General features: G+C 54.3%; 1 protein-coding gene and 3 pseudogenes across 1 annotated transcript in view; all 4 read right to left on the minus strand.

Annotated features, from left to right (window-relative positions):
* Positions 1 to 2,508: 2,508 nt before the first annotated feature.
* LOC116812129 (homeobox protein Hox-B5-like) lies at positions 2,509 to 3,978 on the minus strand (annotated as a pseudogene).
* A 2,939-nt stretch (positions 3,979 to 6,917) lies between these two features.
* On the minus strand, positions 6,918 to 14,534 carry LOC116810481 (homeobox protein Hox-B6-like; annotated as a pseudogene).
* A 733-nt stretch (positions 14,535 to 15,267) lies between these two features.
* On the minus strand, positions 15,268 to 18,233 carry LOC116810485 (homeobox protein Hox-B7-like; annotated as a pseudogene).
* A 1,523-nt stretch (positions 18,234 to 19,756) lies between these two features.
* The window catches only part of LOC131381954 (homeobox protein Hox-B8-like), a 42,946-nt gene continuing 41,919 nt past the window's right edge, over positions 19,757 to 20,783 (minus strand). Inside the window, exon 4 of the mRNA XM_058431317.1 lies at positions 19,757 to 20,781. Coding sequence (XP_058287300.1) covers positions 20,447 to 20,781 — 335 coding nt within the window. The 3' untranslated portion in view covers positions 19,757 to 20,446. The remainder of the gene's footprint in view (positions 20,782 to 20,783) is intronic.

Below are 20,783 nucleotides of genomic sequence, written 5' to 3' on the forward strand. Positions count from 1 at the left end.
GTGGGGAGATAGCTGTCTGAAGATATCCAGCAGTGAAGTGGCCGCCGACAATGGCCCCTTCTTTCAGCAATACACACCCCTCCTTCTTGGTCCCTAAATTTCCACTGGCACTGAGGGAGCATGGATCCCCTACACAAACCCTTTTCCCCACAGTCAGACACTCCTGCTAGTAAAAATCAAGCGCCCCCGACCGATGAGGCCTGATGAAACTGAGAGCACTCATTTCAGGCACCCAGTCCCTTAGAACTGGGTGCATAAAACAGGCTAAATTTCCCCTACATCACCCCACAGCCCCAGCTGGAAACAAGTTTTCTTCTCCCAGTCCCAAGCCCCAGAATTGCAAGGGGTAAAAGCGAAAGCTGAAAGCGACTTACTGCGGGAATGCTGGCCTGGGTGGCTGCTGCCTTCTGGGCTGGTCCCGCAGCTCCAGGCTGGGAGAGTGCTCACCTGCCTCTGCCCCCTTCCCCACCACAGTGAGCAGTTAAAGTGTCACTTAACATTCTGGAGAATGTGAAATATACTGCTCGGTGTCAACTCCCCAAAACCATAAAACTAACTTTATGGACCTCACGTGACTTTCTCGAGTCAGTGAGGGGTATCTGTCTGACTTCTCGGCGATTTTTATGATCTAATTTTGAGATTAAACCCCTATCCATTTGACATCTAAATGTCACAGCGACTTTTGGGATAGTTTGCTATCGACAAAGGGGGGCAAAGTCAAGGGGTGAAGGGAAAGGAGGGCCAAGTAGAGCCTCCAGGACCCTGGGCTGCCTCCTCACCAGCTCCCCCTCCCCCAAAGTCCAGTAAGAAGTTGGGCAAAGCTGGAAGGGGTTGACTGGGTAAGTGTCCAGACTTGAGAAGTTGGGCAAAGCTGGAAGGGGTTGACTGGGTAAGTGTCCAGACTTGACTCTTGCGCTCAGAGTGGAGGCTGACTTGGATGGAGGTGGACTGGGCCCTGGCCCTGGGCCAGGCTGAAGGGGGAACCAGGGGTCTTTCTGAAGGGACCCTAACTCCTAATCAAGAGGGAAGATCAGTTGGGCCCTTGGAGAGAAGGAGCCCTTGATAAGGGTAGGGAAGGCTGAGGGTGAGAGAAATCCTTTGACATCCAGCTAATTTTTTTTTTTTTTTGCTTTAGTTGGTGGCAAAGCTGAATTGGGACTTGGAGTAGGAGACAGGGGGCTGGGCAGGCCTCTACCACTCCCAAAAGGCCAGGAGCCTCCTGCTGAGGACTTAGGCCCAAATTACTTTCCCAGAAGGGTTTTCCAGAGGCTTCCTTGGCCAGCTAGTGAAAGACCAGGATGGAGTCTAGCTCAGCCTTTCCCCTGCCCCAGCCCCACATGGGGTTTCTGGGCATTGGAGTCCGCCAGGCACGAAGGTCTGTTCCCTGGCCCAAGTACTGCTGACCAAGCCAGGGGCTTACATGGCTGAGAAGAGCTGTTGGGGAGCAGCCTACTTTTTCTTCCCTGTACCCCTGGTCTATTGAGAATGGTGTAGGGTGTGCCCGGGATGCGAGAGGCAGACCCCTTGGAGAAAAGACAAGTAGAAGGGCAATGGAGTGGGAGAAACATTTATTTGACTTCCAGGAAAGCTACAAACAAATACCAAAAGCAAATCACTGAGAAAGGCCCCGCAAAGACAGATTTCACACTAGCACAGCATCCACTCACTCACTACAAATAGTCTTGGAAGCAAAATGGGTAAGGGAGAGATGGGTCTGACCCAGACTATCCCCATATTTATAAGCTTTGGGCCCTCTAGCCAGACCCATGGATTCACAGAGAAATACACAAGACATTTTGCACTGAGGATCATTTTTGTTTCCGTATACTCCCTGACCAGGCCTTGTGAGGCCTACCCAGGCGGCAGGAACTTAAATCTCACTATCTTCTTTCTCTCTTCTCAATATCATCCCTTTGTTCCTCCCTAGCCCCTTCTCACCCTAGGACCAAGCCCCTAGGAGACTTGGGCCTGGGGAGTTGGGAGGGAGGAGGAGGAGAATGAAAAAAGACTCCATCTCCCAAGCCAGCTCAGTTTGGCCCCACTGCAGCACTACCCCACCTCAACTGCTGCCCCTTAGAGAAGTTTCCAGCTAAAACTCAAAATACAATGATCATCTTTTTATAAATAAGTTAGAACACAGATGGGGAGGGGACAGTTCACATTAAACATGTGAATTTCTTTTTTTTTTTTTTTTCCTGGGGGAAGGACTGCAACCACAGACACAAACATTCGGAAACACTGACGGATTTGGGGCAAGCAGAAGGGAGTTGGGAGCATGGAGGGAAAATAATAATAATAATAATAATTAACAATAATAAGATAACCAGTCCAGGAGAAAGGGAGCCACAGGAAGACCTAAGACCTAACGAAATATCATAACACAAGGCCGGGGCGAGGCAGGCTTGTGGGAACTGGTTCCCAGCGGGTAGCAGCAGCGCGGGGAGGATTGGAGGGGCCAGGGCTGGGGCTGGCACGGGCTCCTGGGCCACGGGGCTCCTCTGGGCGGGCTCAGGGCTGGAAAGCGCTGCCGGCTGTAGCCAGGCTCATACTTTTCAGTTTGTTGTCCTTCTTCCACTTCATGCGCCAGTTCTGGAACCAGATCTCGATCTGGCACTCTGACAGGCAGAGTGCGTGGGCGATCTCAATGCACCATCGCCGGGTCAGGTAGCGGTTGAAGCGGAACTCCTTCTCCAGCTCCAGGGTCTGGTAGCGGGTGTACGTGGTCTGGGCCCTTTTCCCGTCCGGCCCGGTCATATCTGGAGCAGATAGAGGAAAGCCGCAAGGCAACTTCATTCCGGATAAGGGAGGGGGCACTGGGTGGGAGGGGGCGGGAAGGCAGGATCCAGGTGTCCGGGCACCCAGCTCACCACAGCTCCAATCCTCTCTACTCCAGATGCCCACATTCAAGCTCGATTTCTGCACCCCCTTCTCCTGCATCCCCCAGTGCGCCCGGGGGCCAGTGCGCCCGGCTTTGTCTCTTGCTCGCTCCTAAGTGCCTCACCCTTGGCTGGGCTCAGGCGGCCGCTCCCCCCGGGAGGGAGGAGAGCGGTTGCACTTTTGCTCTGGAAAGCTCCTTTTACTGCTCACCCGTTCTTTGCTAGCGGCAGTCTCAAAATTTCAGGGGAAAGCAGGACCCTTCCCCACTTTACATGAACCCCATCCTTTATCCTAAAGCTGGTACAGCTGTGCTAATAAAAACCTAAGCCAAAGCTGGAAACAAATTATTAAAAATACCCACCTCTGACAGAGATACCCTGTTTGGCTCTGTCTATGAAGCTATGCGGCCCCTCTTAAAGACTTCTCCCCGTTGGCAAAATAAATCTATATTTAGAGAAAAGCCAAGCTCTCCTTGTCCCCCCATTCCACTCCAAAACGCAGAGAAGGAAAGCTGGAAAGACAAAAAAGAGAGAGAATTACCATGGCTGATGTGAAGCTTCCTCATCCAGGGGAATATCTGCGGAGTCTGCCCCTCAGGCGTGGCTGTGGAGGTGGCCATGGGCTCTGGCTGCACCGGAGCTAGGCTGGAGCTGCTTAGCTGGCTTGCCGCTTCCTCAGGCTCCGAGGACGCGGTGGCCTCGTCCATTTCGGTGAAATTGGCGCTGGAGCTGACTGACGTCGCCTTGTTGGAGAGGGACAAAGCAGAGGGCTTGGCGCCATGGCTGTTGCCATTGGTGTAGGGCAGGGACTCAGGTGAGGACAGGAGCAGCTCGAAGCCGCTTGCCTGAAGCGGGGCTCCTGGGCGGGCGCGGGGAAGGCGCGCGAGCTCTCACCCACCGCGCCAAAGTGGCTGGAGGAGGCCAAGGAGCGGTTGACGCTGAGGTCCATCCCATTGTAATTTTAGCCGTAAGAGCCGGTGTGCATGACAGCGGGATCCCTGTAAGAGCCGCTCACAGAGCTGCCACTGCCATAATTTAGCGACTGATATTCCGGGCCATTTGGACAACGCCCCGAGAAGGAGTTTACAAAGTACGAGCTCATTTGGGTGATTTCGGAGGGCTTGATTTGTGGATCGTGGTTGTTATGACCCTGTGCTTCACGATTTATGATGTATTAATGAATTATAGCGATGCACTGTACTTCGGTTTGCTATGTATGCGGCCAAATATAGAAGGAGGTGGGGGGGCGTTACGGAATCATGTGCTCTTGTTGACCAGTCATAAATTCTCACTGATGACCTCAAGAGGTAACTCATGCTCTATGGTTACAAATAATGACGATCCGAGAATCGTTAGGGACGATTCAATGCGATCCTCCAAGAGGGGGAAAAAAGAAGGGGGAGAAACAGGGAGAAGGTTGGCGTTGGCCGCTGATCAGAGCGCGCCACCTCCCGGCGATCGACGGGAGACCACCATGGCGGCAGCAGCTGCCTCCCTGCTGGCTCCCTGCAGCGGCAGGGAGAGAAAGAAACCCGGTCAAGGCTCAGCCACAGGGTTGAGCCTTTTAGAGCAGGGGTTGGGCTTTTTACCCACTTTCTTGTGGGTGGGGTTAGCCTCTCTATTTGGGTCCTTCTCCCTACATCATCATTGTCGGTATTATTTTAAGTTTGGATGAGAAGATCAAAGATTGAGTTGCTTTTCCCTTTCTCGGGCTTTGCAAGTCTCCGAGTTGGAGGTGGAAATGCGGGAAGGGTTGGAAGTTGTGTGTGAAAAACAATTATTGCAACGGGTTTTCCCCGGGAGCTTAGCCCGGCCTGCATCCTGGTGGGACTGCTGTTGCGGGTCCACAGCACCCAGGCCAAGCCCACGGGAGGCTTGAAAAAGAAGCTGGAGAAGCATTCACTTCTGGGCCATTTGGAAGTTCGAAATCCCCTTCCTGACCTCCTTGGTGGTCCTTAGCCCAGGCCTGGGGAGTGACAGAGCAGGACAGGGACCCCAGAAGCCGAGCACAGCTGGGGCTAAGCAGCCTAGTTGCTGAAAAGACTGCAGTGGCCACAGCCTCTGCTGCTTGGGTTTGAATAGTAACATGTGTCTGAGAGTTTGTAAAGTGCGACCCCTTCCCCTCCTCCTCGGCTATTGCATTCAGAGGCCCCACTCCAGGCCCCTCACTCGCAGCTGGGCAGTTTGAGAATTTGCCTGGTGGCAGCCGCCTTCCCAGAAAAGGGGTTCCAAGGACCCGCATGCTTTGCTGAGCACGTTGGGCGGCCAGAGACCGCCGCAGCTGGTAGGAGGGGACTATTCTCTTTAAAAATAAGAAAGGAAGTGAGAGGGCTTAGGCATAAACGAAAACAGTGTCCCAGTGTCCGCAGCTTGCCCTCTGGGTGCCGGTGCAAGCAGAGAGAGAATGGGCCATTCTAGGTTGAGAGGATGACACTAAATGCCCCATCACCTAGCCTCCTGCCCTGGGGTCTCCAAGGAGCAAGGGAAAGTTGCTCCCTTAGGCCTGTGCCTGGCTGGTGGCTTTACATTCCCCTACTTGAGGCTGATCACCTACTTGAGGTGGGAAGGGGCACCTGGAGCCTTCAGCTACAGGGTGAGAGATACCCAGTGGCCTCATTTTTTAGTCTCCAGAGCCACAGGCCAGGAACGGAGGGCCAAGGCTGGCGAAAAAAGCTGGCCGTGTGGACGGGCCAAAGGCCAGGGGTCTCTGCCAAGGTGAGGACAGAAAAGCGCTGCAGAGGCCCCCAGACTTGATGGCTCCATCTCTGCAAGAGTGCTTTAGGGGCCTCAGTGCTGTGGACACAGGAGGAAAGGCTAGAGAATGAGAGTGAAACAGCCCCTCTCCATCCCCCAAGTCTGCACGGGGAGAGGCGGCTGCGAGCCTCAGCACCAGGGAATCGCAGCGCTGGGGCCTGGGCAGGACTGATAGCTCCAGCCTAGATCACTCCAGCGTTTATCTCAGCTGTAACTTCCTAGTTGAACAGGGCTCACTTCGGCGGGCCAGGGCTCTCACCTTTGCTGAAGAATTCTGGCTCAGGAAAGATGGAGAGGCTGGGAGTTGAGGGGAGAGGAAAAAATGGCAAGGGAGGATCGGAGGTGACCGAACGTCGAGTTTTCACATGTTTATTACTGTTATTATTATCATCATCGAAGTATTTCACGTCCAGAGCTAAGACAAGACTATAAACACACAGAAAATTAATAAAATAGGCCAGGCACGGGGGCTCATGTCTGTAATCCCAGCACTTTGGGAGGCCAAGAAGGGTGGATCACAAGGTCAGGAGTTCAAGACCAGCCTGACCAACATGGTGAAACCCCATCGCTACTAAAAATACAAAAATTAGCCGGGCATGGTGGCAGGCACCTCTAATCCCAGCTACTCGGGAGGCTGAGGCAGGAGAATCGCTTGAACCCGGGAGGCAGAGGTTTCAGTGAGCCAAGATTGTGCCACTACACTCCAGCCTGGGCAACAGAATGAGACTCCATCTCAAAAAAAAAAAAAAAAAGAAAAAGAAAATTAATAAAATAGAACTTTGGTTTCTTCCGAGACTCCTCTTACTTCTAGGTAGTATGTGCTCCTTCCAATGACTTTGGGGAGGGGGTGGGAGAGACTACATGTCTGGGATCAGGGAGTCTTCAAGGCCCCCACTGAGGGGACAGCAAATCTACCATTGAACCCTGCATAGGGGACATGGACGAAATGAGACGCGACAGGCACAAGAGCATTTTGCTCTGCTTCCAGGAAACCTCAAGTGAGTCCTATCCTCAGTTCTCACCAGGAGGCCTGATCAGGCTGAGGCGAGTTCCTCGGGAAGGAAGGGTGCGCGGGGTGCTGGGTGGGCTCGAGTAGTGAGGCCTCAGAGCACCCACCGGGAGCCGTGCGGGGAGGGGGGCGTCCAGGAGCGCGCTGGGCCCTGCCTGTCATGCCCTGGAGAGCAGATCTCCTGGCTCCCCACCGAGAGCCCTCCTTCCCGGGTCTCTCCGACGCCCTCGGCTCCCCACAGGCCTTTCCGCTCGCGTCCTCCCTCCTTTCCAGCACCTTCACTTGGCCGGTTTTTCTTTCTCCTCCTCGGCACTGAGCTGAGACGTGCTGAGCAGTTTGCTCTTCTTTTTCCACTTCATGCGTCGGTTCTGGAACCATATCTTGATCTGCCGCTGGGTCAGGCACAGGGCGTGCGCGATCTCGATGCACCGCCGCCGCCAGGTAGCGATTGTAGGGAAACTCCTCCAGCTCCACCCTCTGGTAGCGCATGTATGTCTGGCGGCCTCGGCCCAAAGGAGGAACCTGGGTCCAAAGAAGGAACCTGTTATGCAGAGTGGAGATGCTGAGGCCTGAGGTCACCGGGCTCAGGGCCCCCTCCCCTAGTCGACCCTCCACAGACTCCAGCCAGTACCGGGAGACCCTCCACTCTGCCGGTTCCCTTCCCCCCTTTCACACTCCTCCAGCGCCCCCTCCAGATTCCCTCCTGGTCTCCTAGGCCTGTGCCGTCTGTCTAGATGGGGGAGGGGAGGAGCAGTTTAAACTCCCACCTGAGCCTGGGGGAGGGGCTGGTCAGGTGTGTCTCTTCCTAGTTGCATCTTGTCTTTCCCTCCCTTTCAATCCATCTTGCTCCCCCCACGTCACCCCGCCAACCCAATGATAAATCCAGGCCCTTAATCCGTAATGACGTAGATCGATCCACAGTCCACATTAACGGCTCCTCACTTTCGAGTCCGGCTAATGGACATCACTTGGGACTCAAGGCCAGCAAATAATCCAACCTGAGACGCCGCACTGTTTCTCCCTCTCTCGCTCCACCTGTTGCCTCTCTCTTCCTTCCCCTTATTCCTCCTCCCTCCTCTGACTACCACCCCTTTCCTGGTGCCTCATCTTGCCCCAGTCCCCCGCCCCAACTCAGGAAAACACACTCCCAGACAGACTCGACTCTTCCTCTTCAGCGTCACCCCCTACCCCCTTGCATGACGCACTCCGTTTTTAATGGAGCCGTCTTTGGTTGGGGAACCCTACCAGGGCTGGGAGAGGGGGGCTGGGGGCTCAAAGTAAAGCCAAGCCAGTGACTGCGGGCCCCTGCTCTCTTCCTTGTCCTGGAACCCCGGCTCTGACCAGGCGCCCCAGGAGAGCACACTCGCTCCCCATGGCTCCCAGTGCGGCTGGGACTTTGCAAACTTTGTAACTCCTGCCAAATAGGCGACACAGTGAGAGACACCGGGCAGGTGCCCAATCTTCTTCTATCTCCTGAGATGATCACCCAGCACCCTGTGGGAGATTGGGGCAGGGGGCGCTCACTAGTTCTGTGTCCCGGGGTGGGGGCCCAGGGGAGCTGGAGAGACGCCAACGGGAAGTCTCATACACTGTTGCACGAATTCATCCGCTGCATCTACGGGTAGACCGGGGTGGAGCACTTCTACTCTTCTGTCTCGCCGAACACGCTCTTGTCTTGCGCGCAGTCTGACTTCTGCGGCTGGGGGTGGAAAGGGGCAGCTCGTCGGCGCCGGAAAGTGCGCGGGCCGACTCCTTCTAGCGTAGAAGGCCGGCGCCGGCCCCGGCCCGCAGTAGCAGGGTGCCGCTGCGCCGTAGCCACCGCCCGCCGGCAGGTAATAGAAGGAAGTGGCAAAGCCCTTGTCCTGGCCCGGCCCTGGCCCATAGGGTTCGGGGTAATGCCCCAGCGGGACCGCATAGCCCGACGAGTAGAGCGGTAGCTGGCCCAGGAAGGACTCCTGCCCGCTGGTCAGAGTGACAGGGAAGGTGGAGTTCACGAAATAGGAACTCTTTGGGAGGGGAGGCGCGCGTGCCGCTGCTGCTCCGCTGGGTTTATTTGTTGTGTTTTATAGTCCGAGCGCCTCACCTATTAGTAGTATATCCGAGATTGGGTTTCAGCTGAAGGGGAATGGCGAGGTGCCAGTGATGGCCAGAAGGAAATACAACCATCTGATCCAACACTGACCAATGGTAGAGGCAGGAATTGTTAAATAGCACCCATGAGTAGCACAGCCCGCATGAGGGACCCACGCACAAACCTACCAACCTTTTTTTTTCCCTCCTCCTTCGCCTTTCTCTGTCTCTCCCCAACAACACAAGGCGTCCTGTTCCACCTACTTTAGGATCTGCGAAACAGGCCCTGTGCCTTTGAGGGAGGAGGGAGCGTTTAGATTGAGACCACCCCACTCCCGGGTGATTAAATAAATATCTCTCCCCCACCCCACGCAGGACTGGAAAAAGTTGTGTTTTCAGAAAAGTTAACCCCTGTGTTGCTTGGGCCCCTTCCCTCCAGGGAGGGGTGGGTAAATATCTCCAAATCTCCTTGAGAGAGAACTAAAGAAGAAGGTTCGTTTCTAGGGTTTTGTGTTGGTAGAAGATGAGAAGAGTTCTCCGCTAAGACTAGCAAAGAAGAAACACCCTCTTCCCTAGGTTTTGAACATCGTTTTTCCTGTTTATCAGATCTGCTCTCTCTCCTCCAAGCCTGGGGCTATTGTTCCTGCTTCTCCACAACCTTTCTGGTCTGAGGGGACAGGCCAGATCCCACTGCCTACAAGACGCAGAAGAGGAGGAGCTGGCAGGAGCGTCTGAGCCCAAGCTTCCTCTTTTAGCTCTGTGGCTAGACTAGGAGCTTCTTGGAAGGCGGTGACGGGGGCGGCTGCCCAAAACATTCTGTTTGGCTCTAGTATGCAGCTGCTCACTCTTGGCAGGGGAAGGGGCACTGGGGAAAGGGACTAGCCCTCTCCTCACTTGGTGATATGGAGTGAAGGAGTGAGTGGTATCCCTCAGCCTAGGTGGCTTTATTTGGCTGATCCCTACCCTGCCTGCAACCTTCACTCCAGTACCCTCTGGAATCCCAAAAGACTTAAGGGCTGCGCTATAGGATTTTCAGGAATCAGGGATGTCCCAGTAAATCTGGGCACAAGGAAGAAATCATTCTTCTTCCAGTTGTGGGTTTCAAACCCTCCTGATAGTTGAGGCAGTCAGAGACCACTGGGAAGAAAGGCACCCTCACTCCTCTTCCAAGTCTTGTAGGAGCTGCCAGTTCTTTTTAAAATTAATTCTTTCCCAAGACTTGGTTTTTCCTTTAGTTTGATAGGGAGAGAAGGGCGTTCGTGTTCTCTTGGGGACTCAGCTTCCAGCCATCAGCCAGCATCCCCTCTCCCTTCTGTCTGTGTCTCAGCATTGCTACACCCCATGTTTGTATCATCAGCTTTGCTGCCTTACAAGTTTGGGTGTGTGAGAGAATGTATGTCTCTGGCTCTTTCATCCAAGGAAAATGAGCATTGAGCCCAGGCTGGGAGACAGTGCCACACTGAATTTCCAACATTCTAATATGCATACACAGGCCACGTAGTGAAGGGTGACAACCTTCACACCTGGGGACAAGAAGGGGCCAGGGCATGGAACAAAGTCAGATGTCAGGCCAGGCTGACCCTCCGTCTGCCTTGTCCTTCCATTGAGCTCCTTTTTCTGGCCAAGTTCTGCCCACTGAAGATGGTACAAGACACTAGGGAAGCTGGTAGAGGACTGAGCTCGGATCACCAAGGGTGGGAACTTAGTTGCAACATGGTCTTCAAGGCTCTCTGAACTCAGGGCAACTTCTAGGCTGTACCTTAATGGCAAAATGGCCATCCCTGGATGTCCCTCCAATCACTTCCCAACCTGACTTTAAGAAAACAAATTTAAACCCCCTGATAATGAAGAAGGATAAATATTCCAAATCTAGCTATGGTTGGGCTCGCTTCTAGAGAGGACTAGGGGCCATTTGAACAGGGGGAGAAAAGTGGGAGAGGGTACTTGCATGCACCTCCCTCCCTACTGCTGAGGCTGAGCCCTGGGCCTCAGCCTTCCCTGCCTCCTCCCTGCCCACAATGTCCCCATCCTAGCACTAAATAGTGTGGTCTTGGTGGAGTCTGAACAAAATAAGATCTGGTAGCCGGGCGTGGTGGCTCACGCCTGTAACTCCAGCACTTTGGGAGGCTGAGGCGGGTAGATCACCTGAGGTCAGGAGTTCAAGACTAGCCTGACCAACATGGAGAAACCCCGTCTCTATGAAAAATAGAAAAAATTAGCTGGGCATGGTGGCACATGCCTGTAATCCCAGCTACTTGGGAGGCTGAGGTAGGAGAATTGCTTGAACCTGGGAGGCGGAGGTTGCAGTGAGCCGAGATTGCGCCACCGCACTCCAGCCTGGGCGATAAGAGCGAAACTCCATCTCAAAAAAAAAAAAAAAAAGATCTGGTGAGGAAGGGAGCATTTCCCTGTGTCAGAAGCAGGAAGATAATTGCCTTATCTTTAGAGTTATAGCCCCCAAGTTAACCTCACCTCTGCAGTTGCTTGTCTGGAGATGGAGCCACTACAGGCAGGGCCTGGGAGCCTGGAGTCAGGCAGGAAAGGAAATAGCGCCTCATCGCTCTTATCTAAGCGCAGAGGTATTTATGAGCGTTTATTCATCTGATCTATTTGTTTGGGAAAAAGAGCATGTGAGCAGGGCAGGCCAGAGACCAACTCCTTTCTGGAGCCAGATCCCTATGAATCTGTCTGTGGTTCAGTCCACTGCCCTCTGTCTGTCTCCGTGGGGGAATATGTAAATACACAGCAGGCTCAGCCATCCACCAGTCTGGAGTGTCTCTCCCCGCCTCAGTGAGGAAGTGTGTGTTCAGAGAGATGGATAGAAGTGTGTACCAATTATTGAGTACATAACACAGGGATTGTACAGGTACCCCACAGGCAGGATTTATAATTGTAAATTTCTAGGCTGTGAATCTGCAGTCCTGTGGACAAGTAAACACATTCCAGCTCCCAGGAAAGTGTTTCCTAAGTTGTGTTCAGTTCAAGAGTAAAATTCTTGATAGGTAATCTCAGGAGGGATATTTGCCTGTGTGTGTGTGTGTGTGTGTGTGTGTGTGTGTGTGGTGTGGTGTGTGTGGGGGGGTGCTGAGACATTGTCCAGGCTTCCAGTTTCCTCTAAGCTCCAAAGCCCTCTCCCTCAGCTCTCTGGGGTGATAAGCACCTTCCCCAACCACCCCCAACTTTAGCTGGGGTGGGGTGCAATGAAAATATTTCAACTCTCATCCTGGACTCTGTTTCTCTGGGTTTGGGGAACATAAATAAATGTTCCCGGGGTACTGAGTGATCACTCCCATAGGTTGGGGGAGGCTCTTTAGATGAGAAACTTTGCCCTAAAATCGGCCCCTCCAAATCAAAGTAGAAAGACTTCATTTTCATTATGCAAATTAGTGGCATCCTCTTTGATCTTTAGGGGGAGTGAACAGTAGCACTGAGCCCACTCTCCTGGTTTCCTACCTGCAGGCCCAGGGGGCAACCTAAGGACGCTGAAGTGTTTCAATACCATGTACCAGCTTGACTTCTCTGCATGTCCTTTGGATTGCCCAAAAGCAAAACAATCTCGGAGGGGCCAAGGACCTTCTAGGGCTGGCCCCCTGAGGGCCTCCTATAGAGCAACTCACTGAGCTGGGCCTTATAGCCGCCAGAAAGTCACTCTCGCTGCAGAAAAGCTGAAAAGAGCTGCTCCAGAGGTGCTGAAAGCGGGTGGGGGTTGCAGCCACAGTGTTTGTCCCCAGCACCACCAGGCCGCTTAACCTCTTCAGCTCCTCTAGCCCTGGGCTAGACTCTGGCAACACCTTGATTTGCCTGGCACCGCAAGCAATTCCCTGGAACCCCACCCCCACCCAGGAACGGGGACCACAGCACCTTTAAAGGAACTGCCGGAGCTTCCTCCTATGGCTTGAAAGCCCAAGCTAATCAGTAACCCGTGAGACAGGGGCCAATATTCAAAGGCTGCAGCAGAGGCGCATAGCCTTGCCCTGGTCACCTCCTCTTGGGAAGGCGGTCGAGTTAAGCCAGTGTGAAGGGTCCAACAGGAACGGAAATTACGACGGTGTGGCTCCTTAACGATTTGGCCCCAGACCCACTACCAAATTTTTCCCAAATCATATTTAGATCGACTTCGCTTGAAAAGATCGAGAATGGGGGAGGGGATCGGCACTCACTTGCAGACATCAACAGTTTCCAGAAAACTCGGTTCAATTCCTTCACCACGGACCCACCAACCAAGGAACTGGCAAGACCCACCAGCCAACCAGGAGAACACAGACCCGGTTTGTCTTTTGCCAACCGAGTGGAACTGCCGGGCCGGCGCCGGCCCTGAGGGTCCCCTCCCTTGGCTGAGAAGAAAACCAAATAAACCTTGAACAGCGTTGGCTTCAGATGTCCCAAGCGGCCTCATCCTCTCCCGTGGCGACTTGGTGGGGTGGGGGTGGAGGTGGGGAGGATGGTGGGGGTCTCGGCTCTGATCCCTCCACCCTTTGGTTCAGGGCCCCTGCCCGCTGGAAGCAGAATTAGACCTTTTTAAATATGCCCTAGAGGAAGCCGCTTCCCCTGCCAGCCACCAGGTTTGGGACTGGGATGGGCGGGGGAGGGGGCAGTGGGAAATTGGGGTTGATGGGTGGAGGAGAGACTTCTATTCTCTAGCCCACACCGGGGAACCAAGATCCAGCTGAGAGCGTCGGTGTGGGCCCGAAATCCCCCGGATCTCATGGACCCTGCACGGCCGGGGCTCCAGGCGTCCGATACCGCTGGACAGCGCCGCGGGGCTTGAGGCGCCGAAGCGCGTGTCTACGAACGGACGGTAGATGGCAGCAAACTGCATAATTTGGGTCACAGCAAACTGTCTGAGGGAGGATTTATAACCCCCTAAGACTACAGGAGAAAAACACCTTCAGTATGAGTGGGTTTGGGAAATTTTTACCTTGAGAATAGGCCCGAGTGCCGTGGGTGCCGGCGGAGAACTCTCGCTACGAAGCCGAGCGGTCCCTCCGGGCGCCCAGGCCGGGCCTGAACCTAGGGCATCTACCTGGGGCCACAAAGCCGCCTCTTCCGCGCCACAAGTGGCGTCGTCCCTCTCCTAGCTTAGGACTTAGATAATAAATATACCATCACTTCCAACACTCCCCAGACCCTGTAACTCTGGGGCAACCAGAGGCCCAAGGCTGAACGTCCTGCATCTGGTCTTAAGAAAGAGAAAAGCAATCACACGTTCGTGCAAACCAAACTAAATCACAATCTCTCCTGCCCTCCACAGCCAACATCACTTATCTCTTGGCTGGAAGCTTCCCCAGAAGCTCCCTTACCCCATTTTTAAAGTCCTTGCCTCAAGGCTGGCACCTGCTTCCACCCCACCAGCTACTTTAGGAATCTCTGTCTCCTGCCCAATGGTTCTCCGCCCTCCCCACCCCCTAGAAGGCCTGACTGAGGGATAAAATTGGACACCCGAGGGACAGGACTGTCTGAGCTCAGTGCCAGTTAGCTTTCCAGTTTAGACGCCGCTAGGTCCCATAATTGGATTTTCTTTTTATTTTCTTCTTTCATTTCTTTCTTTTTTATTTTTATTTATAAGCCTAAAACAAAAATGCACTTAACAGCTTCTCCACAATCATCATGTCTGGACCCAGGAAAGTTGGAAATGTAATCATATCAGATACACACAGGGCAATTTTTTCTTCCACCAAAATCCACACATCCCATAGCAATACAATGCAAGTAATAGAATCAATATCGCGCAGAAACCAACAGCTGTAACCTACCGCATTAGGACCAAAAACTGTCTCCCTGAGAGCAAGGCTCCCTCCTGTGGGAGTGGAGAGAGACTTGGGCATTCTCGGGCAGGCTTCCTGGTGGGGCGGGGCGGGGAGGGTGTCTCCCTCGTTTTTGGTGTCTCCACTCACAGCCCTTTAATTTCAAAAATGTCTCCGAAGGGAGATGGTGAATATTTCTCTGTAAATTTTCTTTTCTGTGTTTGTCTAGCCGCTTCCTCTCCCTGGCCGGCCTTGGCGGAGATTCTAGGCCCTATAGAGACCAGGACGTCCCTTAGCGCCACCGCCGCACATGCTAATGCTGCGGGGAGCCCAGCGATATCCGCACCAGGCAAGAGAACTGCGCGGGGGCAATAGCCAGAGGCCGGGACAAGGGAGGGATGGCAGGAGGCGGAGGGGCAAGCCCGCGGAGGCCGGAACCACTGGCTTCTTTGGGTGCCACTGAAGCCCGGATACCCCCCATCCTCTCTTTCACAGCCCCCTTGCTTGAGTCTCTCCTCCAAGCTTAAAAAGGCGACTTAGAGCTGGTCTCCTGGCCCCCTTTTGATTCCTCTTCCCACTTTCCCTGCCTTGGCCTCCCCCTCCAGGAAGCAGCCACCCCTCTCTCCACCACCAAATTTCCTGGGAAGCTTCTCCCTGCAGCGCCCAGAGGTGGGGTTCAGCCCCGTCTTGGAGCGGGGGAGGAGGGAGAAAAACCCAAGCCCCACCCCGCCACAAAAGCGATGCAAAAGAACAAGAAGAAAATTGTAGAATCTCCTTTGCCTTTGCAGAACTTGGGATTTTTTTCCCCCTCCGGATTGAAAGGAATGCGTAGGAGGAAACAAGGAGCATTCAGTTTCTTCTTCAGCTTCCAGACAATATTGTCCCAACGTGAGAGCCGTTGCTTCCCCTTCTCTTTATTTTTTCAGTGTTGAAAAACCAAATTTTCCCCTTTCTCCCTCCTTAAAAAATGTTTTTAAACTCCTTTCATTTAAATAGGTTTTTTTTTCCACTTCCCTATTTGAGTTTCCTGATTCAGTTCCCACAGCTGGGCTTCTCCTCCTCTCCCTTTCTCATGTCTCTTCCTCTGCCCTTTCTCCATCCCTCACTCTTCCTCTTCCTCCTGTGCTTCAGCCTTGTCCTGGCCGGTTGTCCCGGGGCCCGCGGTCTTGTTCTCCTTTTTCCACTTTATGGGCGGGTTCTGAAACCAAGTCGAGCTGTCTTTCCGTGAGGCAGAGCGCATGCGCGATCTCCATGAGCCGCTGCAAGGTCAGGTAGGGATTGTAGTGAAATTCTTTCTCCAGCTCCAGGGTCTGGTAGCGGGTGTAGGTCTGGCGGCCTTGTTTGTGGTCGATTCCTGCGCACAGTATTTAGAGGAAAATCAGTGAGTACAGAAAACGCCAAGAGAGTGCCCACCTCCCTCTTAGACCCCGTATGTGATTTGAAGTTGATGGGCGAAGAAGCCCATTTTCCACTAAACCAAATTCTGGCTTTCCATACCCCAGCCTTTACTCCAGCTGCAGTTTCCCCTAATTGCAGAATTTTCTACAGGCTTCTCAAGGCAAACATTCCCATTTTCCAACCAAGAAGTCTTTTTCAGCCTAGAGCTTCTGAACCCAGGAAAGTAACCTGCTGGCTCTTAAAGGCTCTGCTCCTAAGGGGGGGCAAGTGGGATGGGCGGAGTTTAATCCTCCTTTCACTCTCTGGGATCAAGGACTCTAAACCCCCTCTTTTGAATGCTGATCTGATGGCCTTTCCAGTGGAGACCAACAGAAACCATGCAGGTGACCCTAGAGTGGGGTGCCAGGCCTAGCTTGAGAACGTTTCCCAAGAAGAAAAGCAGACAAAGGGGCCTCAAAGGCCCAGTCCCCCAAACTCATCCCCAGCATGTTGTGGACTGAGAAGGTAAGAATTTGCAGATTTTCTTGGAGCAAAGAGTTGGTCTGACAGCAGTGACCTTCTGATGATTCTTTTCCAGTGGGTGGCTAAGCTTCAGCCAGGGCCAGGCTGTCCTGCCTGCCTGCTTGCCTAGACAGCCCAGCTCTCTGAAGCAATCTTTGGGCTGCCAGGAAGGCACAGGGGAAGAGGAGAGACAGCAGCCTGGGATGGGATGGAACATGGGAGTATCTGGGTGGTGGGGGCTGAAGGGTAGAGGGGAACTTCTGCGTTAGGCCCAGAATCCTGAGGAGACTTGAAAGAGGTGCTGATGTCAGCCCTCCTGGGAAGGAGACAGGGGAGGAGGGGCTAGGGGCCCTAGTTTCAAGTCAGATAAAAGCCAAGCTGAAATGCTTATAAGCAGAAAAAGTGGGGCTTTGATAAATCAACTGGAAAGGCAGTTAAGCTATGGAGCGGTAATGGGGTCTATAACCACGAATACTGATGGTGTGAGAGCTCGGCTCCTTCTGGCCCCTGACTTTCGCTGGGTTGGGTGCCTCTGACCATGAGTCTTGGGTCTTCTGGACTTTGGGGCTAGCCCCCAAGTTCGTCTGCTTTGGAACAGTGCAGAAAAAGATGTCTGGGTCAGACTTGGCAGGGACCTCATGGAACCTCAGCCTCTTGGGGTTCCTGCAGCAGCTGGCTGGGTGAACTGCACTCTCTAAGTTTTGATTTGGCTCCAGAGAGTCCTAGCCCGCCTCCCACAAGAAGAGAGTCACTTACCTGGAGTGACACCTCCAAACTTGGACAGTTCTTTAGGGTGCCTTGGAGCCCTAGGAAGAGCACCTCACGAAGCCAGCTGCACTCCCATGAAGACTCTGCCCCTTTCTAGTTCTCCCACCCACGTTCACTGGGATCAGGAGGCTCATCTCTCTTGGCCTCAGGCCCCTCCCTCCACCTGCCTCTCTAGCTCTGTGTCCCTGGCTGGGTCCTCTCCTCCCGCCAGGCCTCTAGAGCCCACCGCTAATTGTCCTGATGGGAATAATGGGGGAGCGGGGTTGGCTGGAAAGGAAGGGGCGGGGGAGAATTGCTTAGCGCTATGTCCCCGTCCCCCATATCTTATCCGAGCTGGGGCAGGGGACACACCCAGGGCTGAGATCTTTAGCTGGGAAAGCCGGGGAGACCCTAATGGCTATTCTCTGCAAACACCAGCCTTCCTCCGCAAGACAAACGGCCTTGTCTCCAGCCCGTGCCAGGGCTCCTGATAAAGATTTAAAGCTAAAAGCCTGAGAGGAAGGGTAGGGGCGGGCTGGGGGCTCGCAGCGCCGTGGTGTCAGCAAAGAGAGATCCACTGGGAAGGAGAGCGAGCCTGAGGGCACCAGCAAATATGGGGGCGGGGACGACCTGCTGGGTGCAGCCTTCCAGGACCGACCTCCGGCTGGGAGCACTCTGGACGCGGAAAGGGGCGCCCTGCCGGGAAGTGGGCGCCTCCTGGGTAATGTGCCCCTGGGGCTCGGGACAGCTTGGTGTGCGGCGTTACCTGAGCTTCACATCTAGGTGTAGATCCAGAAGTTACTCTTGGCCTCCAAGTCCGAGTCCCTCTGCTCCTTGGCGCCCGCCGCCTTGGCGGAGTCGTCCAAACACACCCCGGAGAGGTTCTGCTCAAAGGACGCGCAGTGCATGTTGAAGGAACTCCGCTCGAGCCCGTAGCAGCGGGGTAGACGCGGCCACGCTCTGACCCGTCATGCACCCCCGCCGCCGCCGGGGTACAAGCCCTGCATTGAGGCGGCAAGGAAGCGCCCGAACCCGCTCCATAGCCCGGGCGCTGGGCGTTGGAAGCAAACACACAAGAAGTTTGTTGGGGAAGGTTCCCATAGCGAAAACCAAACTTGAGGCTGGATATTTAGAAAAAAAAAAAAAAAGAAGAAAATAAGAAAATAAAGCATTCGGATAATACAATGAACTCATAATTTGACCAGATAATTTGTAGGCAGGGACGTTTTAGTGTCGGTTTTACGAGATTCCTTGATATATTACAGAATTAGAGTCCAGATTTACACCAAAAATGACCGACCCCCTTTTTCCTCTCCCGACCACGTGACCCCTGCCCACGTGACGTCCCCTCCGCCAACGGCCGGGCCGCCTCCCCACGGCTCCTGGTAATGTGAAAAAAATTGTGTGGCGTTGGATTTATAAAATATGATCAATAATGAATGGGAAAGCCGAGCCCTGTGGATTGGGGCTGGGAGCTTAAGGGCCGCTGCCGACTCCCGCGGGCTGGAGGCAGCTTGCAGGCGAGATTTGGGGAAGAAGAGATTGAGTGGAAGGGAAAATAAATAACCTCGGGGCGATCCGTGTTGTCATCCCCCACCCATCTTCTTCAGCCGGTTACCAAGCGAGAGACAAACGCAGGGACTGAATGCACGCAACTGGGTGGGTGGGTGCTTGGGGCAGGCCTGTTCTTTATTAATCCGGGCCAATTCTGCACGGCAAGACCTTCTGGGGAAGTTGGTCCGGTTCTCCCAAGATGAGGAATGAGGCGAGCCTGGCTCACGGCTCTGTCTCTCTTGGTGCCCCAGATATGCGGGCGGGGATGCAGCAAGGCTTCCTAGGTGCTCCTAGGGCACAGGATCCAGCCCATGGGCCTTGGACGCTGCAGTTTGTGGTGGCAAAAAAAAAAAAAAAAAAAGGTTTGAAAGTAAAAGAAAGAAGGGGGTTGGGTGGGTGGAGAGAGAAAAGAAGGGTGGAGGGTGGCCCGGGCGTGCTGCTCTCCCGGTTCCCGGAGGCGGATGCCTCAGTGGAGCGTGACTACCAGAGAAGCAGAGGCAGCGAAGGAAGGAAGGCAGCGAGCCATGGCCTCAGAACAGAGCGAAGGTAGCCAAGTCCCAGACAAGGAGAGGCAGAGAAGAGCGGTCTCCCTTCTCCTCCTGCTCCCCCAACAAGAGTCCAAGGGAAAAATAAGTATGCTCAGCAGGCCTGCCCCCCACCCGCCCCCGACACACACACACCCGGGAGGACACACAGCAAAACAAAGAGGGAGGTGGTGGGGGACATAGCCACCAGCCCAGCCACGTGTCTCCAGCATGGCCTGGGCGCCCTGGTCTCCCGGGTCGGGCAGCCTCAGAACGCGAGAGGAAGGGGTTTCTCTTGGCTCCTCTCTCTCGTTTTTCTCTCCTCCAATCAGGCACAGCCGCTTCCCTCACCCCCAGCGCCCCTGGGCCGAGGGACTTGCACCACCTGCCTCCAGACCCCGCTCCCTCCCCTCTGCGGCCTAGCCTCAGCAGGCGCTGGAGCCCAGTGACAGGCTCCCCACCGGCTCTCCAAGGCACGTGAGAGCAAATGAGTGCTGGCTGGGCCAGTCTCGGGTTCTCGCTTGTAAACTTTATACTAACTCTTCCGCCCTTTTCAGGCGCAGACAACAGAACAAAGTATAGAGGAAAAATAAAATATATGATTAGCCCTCCCTCCCCCCAATAAAGCAATTCACGGACACAGGATACATTCTCTTCACAGTAAACCTAAGAACACTTGTAACAATTGCCCACAGTGCGCATGCTAACCTCTTCTGAGTAACACTTAAGACAAAATTGTCAAACCAAAGGTGGAGGAGGAAAAGAGAGAAGCCAGAGAGAAAGCCAGCGAGCTCGGGGGGTGCAGCGGGGAGAAAGGATTGGGAGGGGAAATGAGGACGCAGCGAGAGAGACAGAGAGAGAGGAGACAGAAAGAATTACGGCGTGAATAAGCAGTTTCATGTTGTTGGGAGAACTTAGCTGAAATCGGCACCTCAGTCATTACAAAGAAGCATGTTCAAAGGAAAAAAATACCATTGCACAAGGAGGCTTTTTACACGGGGTGGGGAGGGGCACGGGGGGCTCAGCCGGGCCTTGGCCGCTCACCCTCACGGGGCGATGAAGTCCTTGCTTAAATCCTTTTCTTCCCCCCCGGCCCCCAAGAGAAGGGAATGAGATCCACGGTAGCTCATACGCAGAAGGTATTACGAGATACTACCACTAGCGGGGACTGGCCCGGCGGGGGACGCTGCGGTGGGAGGCCCGGCTCCTGGCCCGGCTAGCGAGGCCAGAGCTCTCTCGGGCAGGGGCGCGCCGCGGCGGCGCTGGCGGTTACGGCCCTGGCAGTCCCAGGTGGAGCCTACTTCTTGTCGCCCTTCTGCGCATCGCCCTCGTCCGCCGCCTCCGGGGCCGCTCCAGCTTCTGTTTCTCCAGCTCTTCCTGCTCGCATTTCCTGCTGGGGAACTTGTCTTTTTTGTTCTCTTTTTTCCACTTCCTCCTCCGGTCCCGGAACCAGATTTTGACCTGTCTCTTTGTCAGTCCCAGCGCGTGCGATACCTCGATTTGCCGCTTCCGAGTCAGGTAGGGATTAAATAGGAACTCCTTCTCCAGCTCCAGGGTCTGGTAGCAGCTGTAGGTCTGTCGGCCTCGCCTGCGTCCGGCGGCTTCT

This window comes from Hylobates moloch, unplaced genomic scaffold (genome assembly GCF_009828535.3).
Source record: "Hylobates moloch isolate HMO894 unplaced genomic scaffold, HMol_V3 SCAFFOLD_1, whole genome shotgun sequence".
NCBI lineage: Eukaryota > Metazoa > Chordata > Mammalia > Primates > Hylobatidae > Hylobates > Hylobates moloch.